Source organism: Musa acuminata, chromosome BXJ2-4, assembly GCF_036884655.1.
Source record: "Musa acuminata AAA Group cultivar baxijiao chromosome BXJ2-4, Cavendish_Baxijiao_AAA, whole genome shotgun sequence".
Taxonomy (NCBI): domain Eukaryota; kingdom Viridiplantae; phylum Streptophyta; class Magnoliopsida; order Zingiberales; family Musaceae; genus Musa; species Musa acuminata.
In genome coordinates this window covers 35,038,126-35,057,141 of record NC_088341.1, presented here as the reverse complement: position 1 = coordinate 35,057,141, position 19,016 = coordinate 35,038,126, and the positions used below count along the sequence as shown (strand labels likewise).

The 19,016-nt window shown below is 40.8% G+C and overlaps 2 protein-coding genes across 7 annotated transcripts; one reads left to right on the top strand and one right to left on the bottom strand.

The window, feature by feature from the left end:
- Positions 1–10,300: 10,300 nt before the first annotated feature.
- LOC135582737 (ACT domain-containing protein ACR2-like) lies at positions 10,301–14,384 on the bottom strand. 6 transcript variants are annotated; one of them, XM_065105095.1, is made up of 9 exons: positions 14,194–14,348; positions 13,826–14,083; positions 13,163–13,231; positions 13,054–13,099; positions 12,854–12,968; positions 12,353–12,420; positions 11,085–11,750; positions 10,858–10,962; positions 10,301–10,727 (listed from the first exon to the last, which is right to left on the bottom strand). In XM_065105095.1, exons 2-9 carry the CDS (start codon positions 13,837–13,839, stop codon positions 10,392–10,394), a joined length of 1,419 nt encoding a protein of 472 aa, XP_064961167.1. In that variant the 5' UTR covers positions 13,840–14,083; positions 14,194–14,348; the 3' UTR covers positions 10,301–10,391. The 6 variants fall into 6 exon arrangements, with proteins under 6 accessions (XP_064961167.1, XP_064961168.1, XP_064961170.1 ...); XM_065105096.1 differs by lacking the exon at positions 13,826–14,083 and having other exon boundaries at positions 14,194–14,384; XM_065105098.1 differs by lacking the exons at positions 13,054–13,099; positions 13,826–14,083 and having other exon boundaries at positions 14,194–14,384.
- Positions 14,385–14,698: 314 nt separating this feature from the next.
- Positions 14,699–17,909, top strand: LOC103981501 (ESCRT-related protein CHMP1). Its single transcript, XM_009398252.3, has 2 exons — positions 14,699–15,406; positions 17,669–17,909. Exon 1 carries the CDS (start codon positions 14,793–14,795, stop codon positions 15,402–15,404), a length of 612 nt encoding a protein of 203 aa, XP_009396527.1. The 5' UTR covers positions 14,699–14,792; the 3' UTR covers positions 15,405–15,406; positions 17,669–17,909.
- Positions 17,910–19,016: the final 1,107 nt, after the last annotated feature.

The following is a 19,016-nucleotide window of genomic DNA, read 5'->3' as shown; positions in this document are numbered from 1 at the left end:
GATCGAGTTTTCTCTATTCATACACCTCAAGCATATTTTGTTTTGTGCCTTCGTCGTAGCAAATTTCTTCACACATATCGGATTTTTCCAACTCATGCATCTCGAGCATGTTGTTGGCCTTATGCCTCCATCATGATAGATTTCTTCTCACATACGTCAGGTTTTCTTAACTTATATATTTGAAGATATACCAATTGGATATTAGAGAAACATCACATATCATATCATCAACACAATCCAATAATACCATGAGTTTAAACATCACATGACAATACGCTTCAAAAATGCTATCTTTAAATTATGTCAAGTTCTATATCTGACTCTACTAAACCTACAAGCATCATCAAGCCCAAAAATCTTTATATTGGCATAAATCCATATACGATGAATATGATAATTTATTCATAATGCCATGTTGTCACGTCCTTAGTTGGAATTGCCTAAGGCGTGAGGCACCTTGCGGCCAAGACGCGAACTTAGCTTGCGTTGCCTAAGTCACGCTTCGCCCTTACAATATTGTTTTGCAAAGATCAGCCCACTTGCAACCTCTCGCAGGTCCCGAAGGACCTGTAAAAAAAAAAGTTAATTAATTTGAAAGAACGAGCGACGGACAAGTCCCGACGTCTCGCGAAAAGAGGGGAAGCTTTACAAGCAATTCAGCAAGAACCTTGCGTGCACAAGAGAAAAGAGAGAGAGGGGAAAAATAAGGGTTTAAGAATGTTGAACGAACAGCTGCAAGCCCACAAACAGCTGTTCACTGAGTCCCGGGCGCGACAACAAGTTCTTGTCAAGACAACGTGCGAACTTGCGAATGAGTGTTCAACGTCCGGTACTATACCGAAGCCCTATCCAGCCCTATGCCACCCGGGGGGTTCCAAAGGACTGAGATGGCTGACGTTTTGGTGAGCGGAGGTAGATTCCAGAAATCAACCCACGGCATACAAAAACAGAGCTGTTTTGGGGTTGTTTTGCTCAGTTCGGTGAGCGATCGCTTTGTAATGTTGCAACTTGTTCGAACTTACATTTTTACAAGCAAAATGACTCAAAACTAAGGCAAAACATGTTGCCAAGTAACTGTACATGTAGATGAGAGCGACGAACGATTCGTGAACGGAGTTGTTGCGGGTGCACGATGATCGTTCGTGACATTCTCCCCCACTTAAACTGTCGGCGCCCTCGTCGACGCTTGTTGGTAGTTGTTGATGATTTCTTCATCATGTCGTAGGGTGTCTTCAGGCTCCCAACTAGCTTCAGTTTGGGGAAGCTTTCGTCACTTCACAAAGTACTCTGTCTGCTCAGCTCCGTTGGGTAGTTTTATCTTACGGTTCGCCAGAATGGTTTCAACTCTCTTCTCATAGGAGGCTGTGATGGGAGGTAGACGAGTTGGAACACTTCAGGAAGCATCTTGCGGATCCGAGTGGTAGGCTTTTAGGTTGCTGGCAAGAAGAATGTTGTGAATTTTGAACCACGCCGGCAGCTGCAACTTGTAAGAGACGTTACCTACCCTGCTGATAATTGGGAAGGGCCCTTCATACTTGCGCACCAATCCTTTGTGGACTTTGTTCCTAAAGAATTGGAGTGATGCTGGTTGGAGCTTTACTAACACCAAATCACCAACTTTGAACTCTTGCAGTCGCCTTCCCAAGTTTGCCCACTTCTTCATCCTTTTTGTCGCCTTCTCCAAGTAAGCCTGCGCAATATTTACATTTCAATGTCACTCCTTTGCGAAATGGTAGGCTGACGGACTACTCCCAATATACCTAATGGTCATGGTGTGCGGAGTCGATGGTTGTTGTCCGGTAATGATCTCGAAGGGACTCTTGTTGGATGCAGAGCTCCACTGCAAGTTGTAGGAGAATTGGGCAATGTCCAATAGCTTCACCCAATCTCGTTGGTTGGCACTCACGTAGTGCCGAAGATATTGCTCAAAGAGTAAGTTTATCCTTTCAGTCTGGCCATCCGTCTAGGGGTGGAGGCTTGTAGATAAGTATAACTTTGACCCCAATAATTTGAATAGCTCGATCCAAAATCGTCCTAGGAACCGAGCATCTCGATCACTAATGATATTGTGCGGGACTCCCCAATACTTCACCACATCCTTCATCATCAGCTTGGCCACCTCCTCAGTTGAACAGTGTAGGGGAGCAGCAATGAAAGTCGCATACTTTGAAAACCGATCGACCACCACGAGTATCGATCCGAGTCTCCCTACAAGTGGCAAGTTTGATATGAAGTCCAAGGAAATGCTCTCCCACGGCCTTTCTGGTATGGGCAACGGCTCCAAAAGTCCCACCGGCTTCCGTTGCTCCACCTTGTCTTATTGGCAAGTAAAGCATGTTCGAACATATTCCTTCACATCAGTCCCCATCTTCGGCCAATAGAAGGCCCTCTCCACGAGAGCCAACGTTCTGTGAATGCCTGGGTGTCCAGCCCAGAGGGAATCGTGACACTCTTTTAAGAGTTCACGCCTCAAATTGTTCACTCGGCGAACATAAACTCTATTCCCTTTTGTGTAAACGAGTCCCTCTTGGACCCAAAATCATCATGCCTTGCCTTCTTTGATGAGCTGCATCAAGATAACTGCATGGGGGTCACTATACAGTCCATCCCTGATCCTGGAAAGGAAGTTGGAGTGCAATTGACTTGCTTGGCCTCTGCCCTCCAATTATGCGGCATTCACACGCTCCACTTTCCGACTCAATGCATCGGCCACGACATTTGCCTTCCCGGGCTTATACTCCATTGCCATATCAAATTCAGCTAGGAAGTCCTACCATCGCGCCTGCTTTGGGGAGAGCTTCTTCTGAGTTTGGAAATAGCTCAGAGTGATGTTGTCCGTCCTTAGCAAAAATCGCGATCCGAGGAGATAGTGTCGCCAAACTCATAGACAGTGGATCACCGCTGTCATCTCCTTCTCATGCACTGGATACCGCCGCTCGGTCTCGTTGAGTTTGTGGCTCTCGTAGGCCATCGGATGACCCTCCTACATGAGTATTCCCCCAATAGCGAAGTCTGAAGCATCTATATGGACTTCAAAAGACTCCCCATAGTCTGACAATTTGAGCACTGGTTCTCCCATAACAGTAGCCTTCAGATCTTGGAATGTTATTTCACATTTGTCAGACCACTTCCAAGGCTGCTCTTTCTTCAATAACTCCGTCAGTGGAGTTACACGCTTCGAGTACCCCGTTATGAAGGTCGATAGTAGTTGACGAAACCAAGGAAGGATCTCAACTCTGGCACCTTCTTTAGAGTTCGTCATTCCGCAACCGCTTACACCTTTGACTTATCCATCTGAATGGAGCCATCACCGATTCGATGCCCCAAGAATAAGATCTCACTTTGAGCAAAGTAGCATTTCTCTCTTTTCACGAACAAAGTGTTCTCCCTGAAAACCTTGAAAATTGTCTGAAGGTGTTTGACGTGCTCCTCGAGTGTTTGACTGTAGACGACGATATCGTCTAAGTAGACGACCACGAACTTATCCAAATACTCCTTGAATAGCTGGTTCATGAGAGTGCAGAACGTGGCCGGAGCATTGGTTAAGCCGAAAGGCATCACCAAGAACTCAAACGCTCCATACCTGGTCATACAGGTAGTCTTCGCTTCATCGCCTTCAGCAATACGTACTTGCCAATACCTCGAACGAAGGTCGAGCTTCGAGAAATACTTAGCTTTGCCCAACTGGTCGAACAAGTCCGTGATGAGCAGGATAGGATACTTGTTCTTCACTGTCACTTTGTTGAGGGCTCGGTAGTCGACGCATAATCGGAGGCTCTCATCTTGTTTCTTCTGAAAGAGAACTGGAGCTCCGAAATGTGCTTTAGAGCTATGGATGAGACTGCCGCTTAGCAATTCACCTAACTATTTTCTGAGTTCCGCCAACTCTGGCGGGGACATGCGGTAGGGTGGTCTTGCTGGAGGCTTCACTCCTGGCTCCAGCTCGATGCTGTGATCCACGCCTCTGCGTGGTGGAAGAGTCTTCGGCAACTCGGGTGGCATAACGTCATTGAACTCTTCCAGGACGTTCGCCACCACAGCAGGTTCTTGAATGGCCTTCTCGTTGAGTGGTTCTAGCTTCATAGCAGCCACGAATGTTAATTCGCCTTTTCGCACCCCTTTCTTTAGTTGTAATGCTGATATGTGTTGTGGTTCCTTGGTTCCTCTCCGAGAGACGGGAACCATGCAGGGGTCATCACCTCCCATCATACATAAGGAGTTCAAGAACGACATTGGCACCAACTTCGCCACGTGCATAAACTCTATTCCAAAAATCACTTGGAAGTCATCCAGTGGCACTGCCATCATGTTGGTGTTCCCGCTCCATGTCCTAATTTTGATGGGGACTCCCTTCGCTAACCCGGAGATTCGCCTGGCTTCCGAGTTCACCGCCTTCATTCGGCTTGGGCTCTTCTCCAAGATCAACCCAAGTCGCTGTGCTTCTCGATCGGCTATGAAGTTGTGGGTAGCGCTCGTGTCCACCATTGTCCGGGTCGTTTGGCCATTTAGTTTGATATCCACATCCATCAGGTCACTACTTCTTGCTTTTTGTAGATTTGTCTTCATGTTCTCCCCCACTTGACCCCGCATGATATTCAACAAATGCATTACTCCCATCCGAGGTCCTTGCGACTCCTTGTCATCGCTACTGGATTCAGAACTGCTCGAACTAAGAGCAACAACTTTGCCCTTATCCGATCGGTGGGGGGGTGGATGGAAGCTGTCAAAGCATCGAGTGCTTGTTTTTGTGGGCACTCCCTCACCATGTGCGGTCCTTCGCAAAAGAAGCATCCTCCAGGTTTTGAGGCCTTGCCTTTCGGGTTTGGCCCTTTGTGGGAACTCTTCTTCTTTTCTTCGCCCCCGAGCTCCTTCCCTCGAGAATGTTTTGGAGGGTGATTGCCTGAAGATTGTTTCCTTCTCCCTGGGTCTTCGGAGGAAACAAAGTCAGTGAGCCTTTCTGCAGCAGCAATTGCCCCGACCACATTGGTAACATTCCTTCGATTTAGCTCCTGTTGAGCCCATGGCGTCAAACCATCGAGGAAGCTGAACAACTTGTCCTTCTCAGACATGTCAGATATGTCCAGCATTAGTGCAGAAAATTATTTCATATAGTCTCGGATGGTGGTACTCTGGCGGAGTTGTCTCAACTTCCTTCTTGCGACCAACTCTGTTTTCTCCGGTAGGAACTGAGTTCTCAACTCCTGCTTCAAGTCCTCCCATGTGTCGACTCGACACCGACCTTGTTGGATCTCCTCCCAATGGGTTCGCCACCAAAGTTTCGCATCTTCGTTCAGATACATTGTTGCTATAGAAACTTTGGTATCTTCATAATCGGACCTCGTAGCTCGAAAGTATTGTTCCATGTCAAACAGAAAGTTCTTGAGCTCTTTGGCATCTATGGCCCCTCCATATCCATGAGGCTTGGGTGCCCTCAAATTTGGTGGCGGTGCAACGCGGGTGTTGCTTCCTCCCGCATTTAGTGCTCTAGTAAACATAGTCACCCTTGAAGTGAGTTCCGCCACAACTTCCTGCAGGTGTTGCACGGAGTCCTTGGTGTCATCTGACAGTCGGTCGATTGGGTTCTCGACCTTGTCGATCCTGTACTCTGCTTCCTCTTATGAGCTCTCTACCCCGACAAGCCTTTGTTGGCCATGGTAGAGTTCCTCCACGCTCGCTTCAAGAACATCCAGGCGGGTTTCCGCCATTGTGAGTCTCTCCTTGTGACTCTTTTTCCCCGTTAGCACTCCAGATTGCGTGTCCTCTGCTCGCGGAGAGTAGCCAACTTCTCGCTCATCATGTTCGCTGCCGAGCTCCTCTTGAGTGGCTCCAATAGCATGAGAGCGAGTGTGCACATGCAACCCACTTGCGGCTGCTTGGGGCAAGGGTCCGGCTTGAACCGTCTTGCTTGATTTGCCACGATGCCTTGCCATGGTGAAGTTGCGAAGTTCCTTCGTTGCTCGCTCGAAGTGCTTACCCGCTTTGATACTACAATATCACGGCCTTAGCTGGAATTGCCTAAGGCGTGAGGCACCATTGCGGCCAAGACGTGAACTTAGCTTATATTGCCTAAGTCGCGCTTCATCCTTGCAATATTGCTCTGTAAAGATCAGCCCACTTGCAACCTCTCGTAGGTCTCAAAGGACCTGTAAAAGAGAAAGTTGATTAGTTCGAAAGAACGAGCGACGGACAAGTCCCAACATCTCGTGAAAAGAGGGGAAGCTTTACATGCAATTCAGCGAGCACCTTGTGTGCACAAGAGAAAAGAGGGAGAGGGGGAAAACAAGGGCTTTAGAAGGTTAAACGAACAGCTACAAGCCCACAAACAGTTGCTCACCGAGTCCCGGGCGCGACAACAAGTTCCTGTCAAGGCAACATGCGAACTTGCGAATGAGTGTTCAACGCCCGGTACTATACCGAAGCCCCATCCAGCCCTGTGCCACCCGAGGGGTTCCAAGGGGCTGAGATGGCTGATGTTTTGGTGAGCAGAGGCAGATTCCAGAAATCAGCCCGTGACACATGAAAACGGAGCTGTTTTAGGGCTGTTTTGCTCGGTTCGGTAAGCGATCGCTTTGTAACGTTGCAGCTTATTCGAACTTTCATTTTTACAAGCAAAATGACTTAAAACCAAGGCAAAACTGGCTACCAAGTAACTGTATATGTAGATGAGAGCGACGAATAGTTCGTTGAACGGATTTGTTGCGGGTGCGCAATGACCGTTCATGACAATGTGGACCCTTATACCATATCACACAATAAAAAATATCATCATGTATAAATTAATTTTTCAAATCAAATGAAACATAGATGAATTGATTGTTAGATACACGGTACATCTAGTGATCAAAAGATTTTACCAATGATCGGATGTTGATTTTATAGAAATCTTCAGTTTAATTTTAAATCGATAATAGTTTGACTGATTCTAAGTTTAGCTACTATTCAAAGTTGACATGCATGCCAATTAAATGTTAACAATAGAACATAAAGACGTCTTATACAATAACTTCCTAACTTTATTCACACTCAATATCCAAATTATATTTATAAATTATAAAAAAACTATTTATAGACTTCGCTATGAGAGCCCGGTATATTAAACTTAGCTTATTTTTTATTCTAGCCAATTTTGTCAACTCCAAATCTAACACCCCTTTATTCGTGCAACAATAAAAGGAATGTACTATATATTTATCAGTTTAAGTGGATAATATTATCATCAAAAACAATAATTCCATGGAGATTAAGTAATTTATTAAATAATTGGTAAATCAATTATCCATACAAAACCTAAAAACCTTAAAATATTTTTAAGGAGCGAAAGCAAAGTTTATATTTTCTAGACTTTTCCGATATTCGAGATCAGTGTTAAGGACGAACACGAAAAAAAGAAAAAAGTTACTATCCCATTCTCCACAACTGAGTCACTCAAATTATATAATGATAGACCTACTACAGATCTTATATAGTGTCAACAAATACTCAATTCCTTATAGTATTTATCACTTATATGTCTAGACATTTCATTTGTAGCTAATAAATTATTATACTTTATACATCAGCCATCCATTTCGTATTGGTCGGCACTAAAATGTATCATATAATATTTTAAAAGGACTCTAATTAATAAATTTTTTTATAAATATTCATTACTTCATCTTTATATTTTCGTTGATGTTGATTAGGTAAACTATACTGATAATAGAACATCTACATTAATATATTATTTTGCTTAGAGCCAATTTAATTAGTTGAAGTTTCAATAAATAAAATAAAATTTCTAAAGTTGAAAATCAAGCCACCATCATCGTATAACTCAACTAGATAATTATTCTTCTACACAAACTTGACATCACTTTTTAATCCACTCCTACAATATACTATAATAATATGAGTGTATTACCATTCTCGTATAAAACATATTGCTATCGACTATCATTATGCTAAGATTAAGTTGTTAGTTATCAATTGTGTGTTTCTAACATTTATATTTTTTAACCAATTAGCTGACTCCCTTGTAATGTCTTATTTGAATGATATTTTAATTGCATCGATTCAAGTTTGACATTATTGGTATAAACTCAATTTTACGAAGATACGATAGGAGATCATAATAGAAACAAATATAGAATTTTAACTATGTATTCCTTAAATACTCTAATCCTTAATCAATCTATGATTTTAGGATCAATTATCATAATATATGTGTATAATTTAAGTGCATCTTTCCCTCATATCTGTATAAATATATATTACCTCAATAAATGAAATCATCTCGTTTCATAATAATTTTTTTATAATTAACCATTTAAAATTCACAATCCAAAAAAAGATACATGTTATAATGTTATAATGTAAGATAGAATAAGGAAAAGAAAAAAATAAACGAGCAAAACTTTGTCTCATAGTACTTAACGATGACAATAAAAGAAGAAAACCATCCATTTATTACGTGAACTCAAGTAAAATACTTAGAATCTATTTTTTCAATCAATAAAGCAAAATTATGTAAAAAAAAGCATTGCTGATACGAGATATTTATAAAATATATTGCTTATAAAATATTTGTAAGATACATAACATATTTATAAACTAAAGGAATCATAAATTTATAAAAGATTATCTTTGTCTTTGAATCTACAATAAAAAGGAAATATTATACTTCTATCTTTATGTGTAAAATTAAAATTAAAATAAATATTTAGGAGAGCTATCTTTTTTTGTATAAAAGGGTTTTTTTTCTTATTCTTTATTGAGCTTAGTAGTAGAGGATCTAAGAGAGGATTTCCTAAGGAAAGGAAATGATCCCGAGAAGAGATCATCTATTTTTTTATTACCAATTTTTATTTTATATTTAAATAGTAATTTTAATTAATTTAATTATATATTTATGTTTCAAGAAATTATGCATGAATTTTTATGATTTAATTAGTTTTAAATTTAAAATCATAAATCTAAATTAGTTAATTTATAAAAATAGAATTAAGATTAATTATTATTTTATAATATTTTTAAAATATATTATAATATAATTTAATAAGAAGAATTCAATTGGGGTTTGACCTGAGTTAAATTAATTGGACAATCCAGCCTATGTGGTCAGATATAGCTTAACTCATGTTGCTAAACTTGATCTAACCTATGTGATAAGGTATGATTCAACTTATGTGGTTAGATGTGCCCTCGCCAACATGACCAAATATAGCTCGGTCCATAAGGTTAGGCATGACCTAATTCATGTAAGTATAATGTAATTATGTGCCTAAGTATGTCTAAACTTATGTGGTCAAGCACGATCCGACTTATATGATCAAATATCATCCAACTCATATGGTTAGACACAACCCTAACCCGTAACCAAGCGTGGCTCAATTCAGTGATAAGACTCCGTCTAACTTGGGAGTGAGGCTCAACCTACCCACGAAGCGAGGCTCACCCAACTATGCTATTGACGCCAAACATATTGACATTCTTCTATCCAACTCACTATACCTCGACCCAACCTCCCATTTGGGACATACGGATTACCAATATATGACATAAACTAATTTCATCTCTTTTTATTAGTTTAAGCTTATTAGTTATCTGAATTAGACAAGTTTGATCAGTTCAAAGCGATTCAAAGTGATTCCAGATCAACTTGAATAGTTTAAGCTTATTTGAAATCAATCAAATCTAAGTTAAATGATGATTTAAAGTCACTATCATAAGGATTTGAGGTTAATTCCATTATGTCATAATCGAATTGAGTTTGGTTCAAGTCAATTAGACTATTCTAATTAGGATTAGAATTATTAAGAGATTAAAATCTTAAATGTTTATCATTTGATGAACTTAAAAATTTTATCTGAAAATATGATTTAAAATAAATATTATTTTTTTATTAAATGAATAATATTGATGTGATTATTATCATATAGTGTATATGTTGAATGGTCGATATATGACATACTAACTCGTGAAGAGACCTATGAAGTCCATCAGAGCCATCGGGATATATTTTAACAGGCCATATATCAAGTTGATATTTTATAATATTATTTATTAGATGCATATAAAAAATATAAAATTGTCATTCCATATTTAGTTGATGATATTCTATCAATATTCCTTCTTCTGTTCACTTTTTTCCACCCCCTGTTGATGTGAATTTTTATGAACCATCCTGAGTAGAACTCTACAGGCATAAAGCTGAATCAGAGAAAGCAAGTTAAAGCTGAATCAGAGAAAGCAAGTTAAGATCCTGATGACAGCAGGATCCATGGAATGAGCACCGGGAAGCCAAAATAAAGAAAGCAGCAAAGACAGAAAAACATAATAGGCAACTCTTATATTTACGGACTTACAGAAGGTTCAGAAATTATGGACAATTATGTAAGAAGAGGAGCATTCTGCTATATCCAGATGAAATTGTGGGAAAACCTCTCCAATTGGGTCCTGAGCAAGCTAACAAACGAGAACCGATCCCTCTCCATCGAGTTAAACTTCTGTGGCAGCATCGCATTCTCCACTTGGATCGACAGGGGCTCCAGTTCCTTCTTCATGGACTCCACCATCCCCATATCGATCTCCTTCCCAGAAATATCCTGAATGAAGAAAACATTCTTCGTCTTCTCTCCGTGAGCTGCAATGTCTGCCTGGGCAACGGTGAGGCCGTGCTCACGGAGAGTTTGTGTGACATAGGGAAGAACTCGTACGCTATTTTGTAAGTCCAACTCCAGCCGAATCCCCTGTAGAATAATACCGTGTTAGTTGACATGATCGATTACCTGAACTACAAGTGTTTGGATCAAGATCCAAGCACCGAAACAAGCCATACCGACAAAACAAGAAGAGATTTTTCTACAAGGGCAGGCTCACCTCACAGACTCTACGCTCGATTGCAGCCTCCAAGCATTTGGAAACTCGCTGGATCTCGAGTTCGGTGTCCAATAATCTGCCATCCTTGCGCCTGATAAAATACTCCTGCGATACTCAAATTCGGTGAACAAAACATCATCTTTCTGCCTAGAAATGGTGTAAATCGGAAATGTACCATTCGACATAGGAGTGCATAAAGAAACAACGTATCATGCAGATTTACAAACCTGATGAGCGAAAGGTCCGTGTGAAGTGATGTTGGCATGGAAAACAACATATTGCATGTCTGTTAATGTGCACACAGTGTCAAACATGAGCTTCGGTCGATCCAAGCACTCCACATTGACCACGGTGTATCCTTTCTCTTTGCATCGATCGATCGACACAACTGTTCTCCTTCCCTCTTCATAGTTGTCCACGTTCATCGTCCAAGATGACATGTTTAAGGGTCCTTGTGGACCATCAAAATCTTGGTTTGCTAACATGAGTTGGTGTAACCTGCGCTCCGCATGACTTGTCCAGTTATCACACCCAAGAAAACATGTCCTTGCACTCCTACCGCTGTCATCGCCACCGAAGGAGGGTCCCAGAATGTTGGAGAGGTGATCTTCGATAGCGGATAGCCTTTGAGGGTCATCTATGCAGGTCGAGGTGGATTCGTCCGAGATGCAAGCTATACATGCGAGGCAAGCATTATGGCTCCACGCATGAGCTTCGATAACGTTGCACCTCTGCTCTGCAAGGGCGGCGGATATCTCTGAGAACAGTCCTGGTCGGTTAACACCGATCATCTCTATGGCTGTGCGCTCGGAAGAAGATTCGATACCACTATCATCATCACTGCAGTATTCAGCTTCTTCTGAGTTTTGAAGCTCCCTCCTTTCACCGATGGCCTGTAAAACAGATGCATGATCAATTTCAGGTCATACAGCACGAGGCACAGCATTCCTATGAGAATGATGGAAGAAACTAGTACTGTCATTCATGAAGTTTGCTTTCATTACTAATCATATTGGACCACCCATTGTGTTTCTGCTGTAGCACGTTTCCGAGCTAGAATTTACATATATAACTGCTAATCAAATAAATTATGATTAAACTCTCAACTGTTGAATCTTTTAAGACCTGTAATCTGAAAAGCAATAGTAATTAGCAATGTCCCGCACCACTAAGCACTTCTCAAAACATGGTATTCAGTGGAACAATGCACTCATTTGATAGGTACTGTATTGTATCTGATTCACCCAACCAGACTACCACTACCTACCCATTTCATTCAACTAAAACATTACCTCAGAAGTCATTTGATTTCAAATTTATGGTTATTTTGAAGCTATGAAGATGATGATAAACTGTGTTGATTCTGAAACTCAAGCAGCTCATCACCTACTTGGTGTGCCAATAATCCGAACTATATATTATATATTGAAAGAGAGGAAGAGAGAGAGAGAGAGAGAGAGAGAGAGAGAGAGAGAGAGAGAGAGAGAGAGAGAACCTGTTGTACATATTTGATGACTTTCCCGTTAGTCACTTTATTTCCCAGCTTATCTTTAACATGAAACACTGCAATGCAAACAAATAAGCATCAAGCAGGGCCCAGATACTCCACATATTATCTAAGCTCAGTTCAACAGAATGAGTACTTATTCAGCTAGTATTGTCAAAGATAAATAGGGACAAAAATAATGCATTTTTCCCTGAAAAATATAATCAGAAGGAAGACAGTAGTGCTCATTAGATGCATCAGTTCTGCTGATTGAAAAACAATATATATTTTTCCATCGATGAGCCTCGTATCAAATATGACCTGCAAATACATGTAAGGTTCTGGACAACCATGTTATATGGCTTTGAAAAACTTAAGGAGGCTTTGTGAGCATCAATGATGGTGATAAGTGTTCCATCTAAACCACTGCCAAACGATCCTGATCTAGATCCAACCCCAATGGGAGACACAAAGCTCAATCGGATGACAAAGACCTGGAAAGCAACATACCATCCATAAACCATCTTGCATCAGAAGAAATATAGCTCTTGGTGATAAACAGATCCATGTCTGTTAACACTTGCACCACTTTAAGCAATAGACCCTGTTTGTTGATACTATCAACCTGAAAAAGACCAACTTAAAACTCAATCCAATCAGCAGGAGTTTTAGTTAATAAAAAAAGGCACACGTTTCCGAGCTGCACTTACCTTAACCACAGTGCATTTTTCACAAGATTCATTGTCCACAGATACCCTGCAATGTAAGAACATCAACCATATCGATTTCCGCAAACGATCAATTTATCGAGTAACTAACCTCGGTCCAAATATCTTATCATTGAGATTCTCATATTCAGGATCAAAATAAGGAGTGCAAACTTCCATCCTGTTATCAACAGAAAAGTGTTTTTTACTTAGAAATTCCACCAAGGAAATTTAGAAAGGCCAGCTGATGAATAGCTTAATATTCGAACATCACATGGTACATCGATAGCATTGACTAAATGAGGTTCATAACATATTACTGAGCAGGTCTCTTGAACCGCAGGAGCTGTCAACAACTAGAAATACGCATAGTGAGAGTCCAAGAAATTAGCTTAATCAATCAACAAGGTTTGATGCAGCATGTTAACGCCGATATTAAACCAAATAAAATACGAGAAGCCAAATTGCCTTTGGTAGAGCTCAACGGTGGGAAATAACTGTGTAGTTGACCCCAAGCAGTCCGACATAATTGCTTCTCATCCTTGCCATTGTTGACAACATGATAATGACAAGAATTAAATCCGCAAAGCTTTTATAGAAAACTTTAGTACTCAAACTTGCAGAAATTGTCCAATGATTTAGGGCATCTACCATCGAGACAAAAGCTAGTCGGCAATCCATCTTTGCATAAAAGCAAGCAGTGAAAAGAAAGCCGAAAATTTTCGAAGAAAATAATAATAAGATGTTGAAATTACTATGAGGAAAGGAAGATTACCTATACATTAGCATGGCGAGCAAGTCTAAATATGAGGTGCCAACACTGAAAACTTCCACATGGAACTCATGTTCTTCCTACTTACTGAACATTAGTACGTGAAATCGACAGCAAGCGTTAAAACAATATTATGTGAATTTTAGATTCCAGACTCCACAGCGATTAGAGTTGGCAGACCACTAAACTTGATGCACATGCAATCGATATCACGATGAGAAGAGCTCTCGCATCCTAAGGTCGCCAGGACAAGAACTATCTCTTTGGTAGAAGCATAATAGGAAAAAAATATGGTCAAATTTCTTCCAAAGATGGCAAATCGACAGCAGAAAACAAGAGAAAACGGAGAAATTTAGAGGGTCTCTCTCTACCTTGCTTCCGAAGCAGCGTGGTGGAGGATAATATGATCCGATACGGTGGGAGGAGGCGATCTCCTCTTCGGTCGTTTCAGTTTGGGAGTTGGCAAAGGGGAACAGAAGATCTTAAAAATGGCATGCGGCGACGGACGAATCGACGGCTGCCGAGTGACTCACGATGATGTTGGGTTGACTGGTGGAGGAGGCCGCGTCCCCGCCCGCACACGTGTGCGGACGGCGGTGCCTCCCACTTCTTTCTCCACGTTAACCCGTTTCGTTCGGCTCGGAGGCAACAGTGGGCTCCGCGGAGGGGCCCATGTCATTTCTCCTACTAGGACACGGGTCTCCCAAACTTTTCTTTCTGGGCTTATCGTGGTCCTAAACCGGACTTCGCTGTACATTTGGGCTAAATCTCGGACTAATTACGGCCTAAATTGGGTTCGAATCGGCCCATGAGCTATTTATTTATTTATTTATTTTTTTCCTTTTTTTGGCTTTATTGATTGTAATTTTAGCTGTCCCTTTCTCTCTCTCCTCGCCTTTCTTTGTCTTCGATCCGCATCCTGTCGTCGCCGGAACCCTAACCCTGATCTTATTCCTCGGCGGCCTACGCCATGGGGAGTACAGGAAAGCTTATGAACCAGATCATGGAACTCAAGTTCACGGCGAAGAGCCTGCAGCGGCAGGCGCGCAAGTGCGAGAAGGAGGAGAAGTCGGAGAAGCTCAAGGTGAAGAAGGCGATCGAGAAGGGAAACATGGACGGCGCTCGGATCTACGCCCAGAATGCGATCCGGAAGCGCACCGAGCATATGAACTACCTCCGCCTTGCCTCCCGCCTCGACGCCGTCGTTGCCCGCCTCGATACCCAGGCCAAGATGCAAGTCATCGGCAAGTCCATGGGATCCATCGTCAAGTCCCTTGACGCCGCCCTCGGCACCGGCAACCTCCAGAAGATGTCTGAGACTATGGATCAGTTCGAGCGCCAGTTCGTCAACATGGAGGTTCAGGCCGAGTTCATGGAGGGCGCCATGGCCGGATCCACCAGCCTTTCCACCCCAGAGACTGAGGTCAACAGCCTCATGCAGCAGGTCGCCGACGACTACGGCCTCGAGGTCTCCGTCGGCCTGCCGCAGCCGGCCGCACATGTCATCTCGGCAAAGGACAACGAGAAGGTGGACGAGGCCGATCTCTCCAGACGCCTTGCGGAGCTCAAGGCCAGGGGCTAAAGGTAGAATCTCTGATCCTTCCCTTCTATAATTCTTGTTGCTCAGTCTTTTATCCTTCATTGCGGCTTGCCTGAGGTGAAATATCGGCAGCTATAAAGCAGATAGATCGTCAAATTTTGTAAATGTTATGCTCCATATCTTGGTGAATGCGTTTCTGTTCCTTTTTTCTCTTCCGCTACTGCTTGTCTGAACAAGGGAACTTGTGAAGGGAGCTCGTCTGACGCCCGTGCTGTTTGAAGTTTTGTGTGTTCCATATCTTGGTGGTTTTGTTCCTCCATCTGGTTTTGTATTGAACTAATCAGATGCTTTTATTTCTTTAATTGACAAGTATTCCTTTACAACAAATCTTCAGGTTGACAGCCAAAAATAGGCCGAGAGATATTTGGATTGTCATTCTAAGGAGATATATGAGATTTGGAGATTGGTTTCCATGATGCTGTTCAAGTTGATCGATAGACCTTTTGTTTTCATCTGAATTACGTATTTAAGTAGATGCTATGACTTTATTTACTCATTCACCAGTTTCAAGAACTGTCGCCTCAGGTAGTGTAACGAAAAATTAATGACATATATCACTTAGTTATTTGCATCTATTCCCAATTTTGCATCCTTTTCTTTCTGTGCACTGTGAAGATTCAATGTGTTTAAGCATTGACGTAAAACTTACATATGTCTGCCCTTTTAACATATTTATGCTATTTGAATTTTTCATACTCTTTTAAGTAATCTAACTACTGATAATGTGATATCTTTTGTTTTGAGATTGAATATACTCTAATCGATCACGAGTTATCTATCATCAAAGTGGCAAATCTTTCACACAATATTATAGAGTTGTGCACAAAGTTAATTGGAGAGAAATTAATACAAACAGTTTATTGAAGTCAGATTGCAGAATGATTAATGGATATAGGCTTGAATTGCATGGATCAACATTTGGAATGCCCCAATTAGTCTGACATTGGAAGTGGTTTAAGAATTGAATGAATTTATAAGGGTTAGATGAATCTACCATAACTAACTTGGGCTCAAGCATTTTGGATAATTGGTCCAAACTCAATAAGTAAATGGGTCGCTCATCTCATCAAGCCCAATTGTGACAAATGGTATTAGAGCCGATCTAGTATTAGGCATGATAAGGGCTGAGTAGGAAAGACAGACTTATGGATAGGGATAGAGGACATATCATGGCGAGGAGTCATCGTTGGGCCAAGTGAGTTTCAGGTATATCATGCTAAGGGTTGATTCTTGGCTTTGTGTTGGTCCTTAACGAAGACATCAAGTCCTTTAATTGGGGAGATCCCGATTTATCCTAGATCAAAAGTTGGTTAAGAATAACATGAACATTTTAGATGGATCTATTGCCATAACCTTAGGCCTAAGCATTTCGGACCAGTGGTCAGGCTCAACAAGTCAATGAGTCAGTTATCCTGGTGATGTCAGCATACAAGGTAGTTTGTGAATTGGGCTTGGTAATATTTGAGATTTAAGTACATATGAAGTACTCGAAAGTGTGTGTATATATATACAGAGTAAAATAAGACAAATCACAAGTAAAGAAGAGTGCTTCTGAATTAAAATTTTATTTTGTACAAATAATATAAGCCAAATTGCAATTTGCTTTTAGCTAGTGTTTTCTGCTCAAGAAGAATAATGTAAGTTACTCGCATGCAACCGGAAATTTATGGTGATGGAGTTTTTATTGGACTCCATTGTGTCATCGGTGGAAGATTCTCAATATTTATTTGGAGTTTAGGGGAAGATATGCGAAATTACAAAATGCCCCTAGAGGCAACACTTAAAAGTTTATGCATTTGTAAGTGACATTAATATGTTTTTTCTGTTATTTGAGTCATAAGATTCATGTTTGATATTGAACTTTCAGATGAAAGTACTAATTAGGGTATTATCTTTTGCTAAGATGACCATAAGATAATTAGGTTATTATCTTTCAGATGAAAGTCATAAGAGTCATGGGCATGCTACCCTACAGTGTTTGTGTAAATAATCTTTGCTAAATTATGGTTCTGTAACTTGCAAATTTCTTAAGTACCTGTTTCCTAACCATCTTTATATAATTATCTTTCTTGACGTGGGTAAGACAGTTGTACAGCATTAAATGTTCTGATGCAAACTTAACCGTGTGGATGCAGTGCTACATGGTATTGCATTCCTGTAGTTTTTTTTATAAATGTCAGTAGTGATTACATACCATGAATTGAAAAATGAGTGAAAACTAACCTCGTCAAATATTGTTGTTGCAGGCTTTGTTACCATTTGCTGAACTCTCAATAAGAACACTTTTCTATTGCATGCTGTTGAGCTGGTGATAAAGGGCATATTTGTAGATACCCTGATAAGCTGGAGAACTGTGATGCTTTTGGTGATTGTAATAGCCTACATTTTTAGCAGCATTATAAAGCTTAAAGGTTTCTGTGTATCTTTCTCTAAATTGACAAGGAAGCTACTTCTCCGTGAAATAATGAGTGAAAAAGTTTTCAACAATCTCATAAAGCAGGAAACTCTTTTTTTGCTGTTTGAACATCATAAAGTTTTATTTGATGTTCAAGTTTTATTTGACATCTTATATAATGATAGATAAGAATTGTCTGCTTTCGGTCAATGATTTTAGGTTAGATGGCCATGTTCGACAATTGGCACGTAGGATACCTATGCATCAAGTATCAAGATGGCAAGCAGATTTCGAGGGTCAACCTTTTTTTATGGAGGTACGGATTATATGATTGTGGGCACCAGAGAGGTGCTAATTATAGCCTGAGCGTATGATTGGCTTGAAGTATGGGTTGTCTTATTAGTTATCGCATTCCAAAGTTGAGATTATCATTGAAAACGCTTTTGATGGCCTCACAAACTACTTTGATGATGTTCAGGTAAAGCAATTCTTCGACTTCAAATGTCTTTTTGTGTTGTAAGCTGTTCAATTTGCAAACAGCCATCTTTGATATATGCTAAATTCTAGAATGGTGGAAAGAAGGGGACTACTGTGGTGTTCTGCAGCTGCATTGTTGCTCTAAAATTGTTTCTAGTTTTTTCATCTGATGGTTTGCTTTCTTAGTCTCTTTGGCTGCATGATTTAACCTGCTGTTGAAATCGGTGGAACTAATTCCAGCTCGTATGACAACTGCAGTGGAAGAGGAAGTTTTATGATCCTTCAGGTCAAATTGACCCCTGCTTGTATGACGCATCAGTCTGTGTGCGGTTTTGAGAGGAGCCACATCTTGGTTGGTTGTGACTGCTGTATGTGCATTGTTGTGTGTGCTTGTAGCAGCATCTAATTTTCTTTTATTTCTTTTCTTCTTTTTTTATTTTAATAGTGTGTGTATAGGGCACTCTTAGGCTATATGATGATGTGCATATTTTATACTTAACTATGAAGAAAAGCATCTCTTTTTCTTTTCTAGACACATAATAGATGCTGAAAGTATGTACTGAAAAAAAATATGAATATATCAAATTTTGTCTGTTGGAGATTTGACATGATTTCAAATCAACAGGCCTAATTCCTGGTGATGACAGCCTCAAAAAGATGGGGACAAGCATCTAATCAATCAGAGTCATATTTCCATTTTTACAGAAAGCTTTGTGCCCATG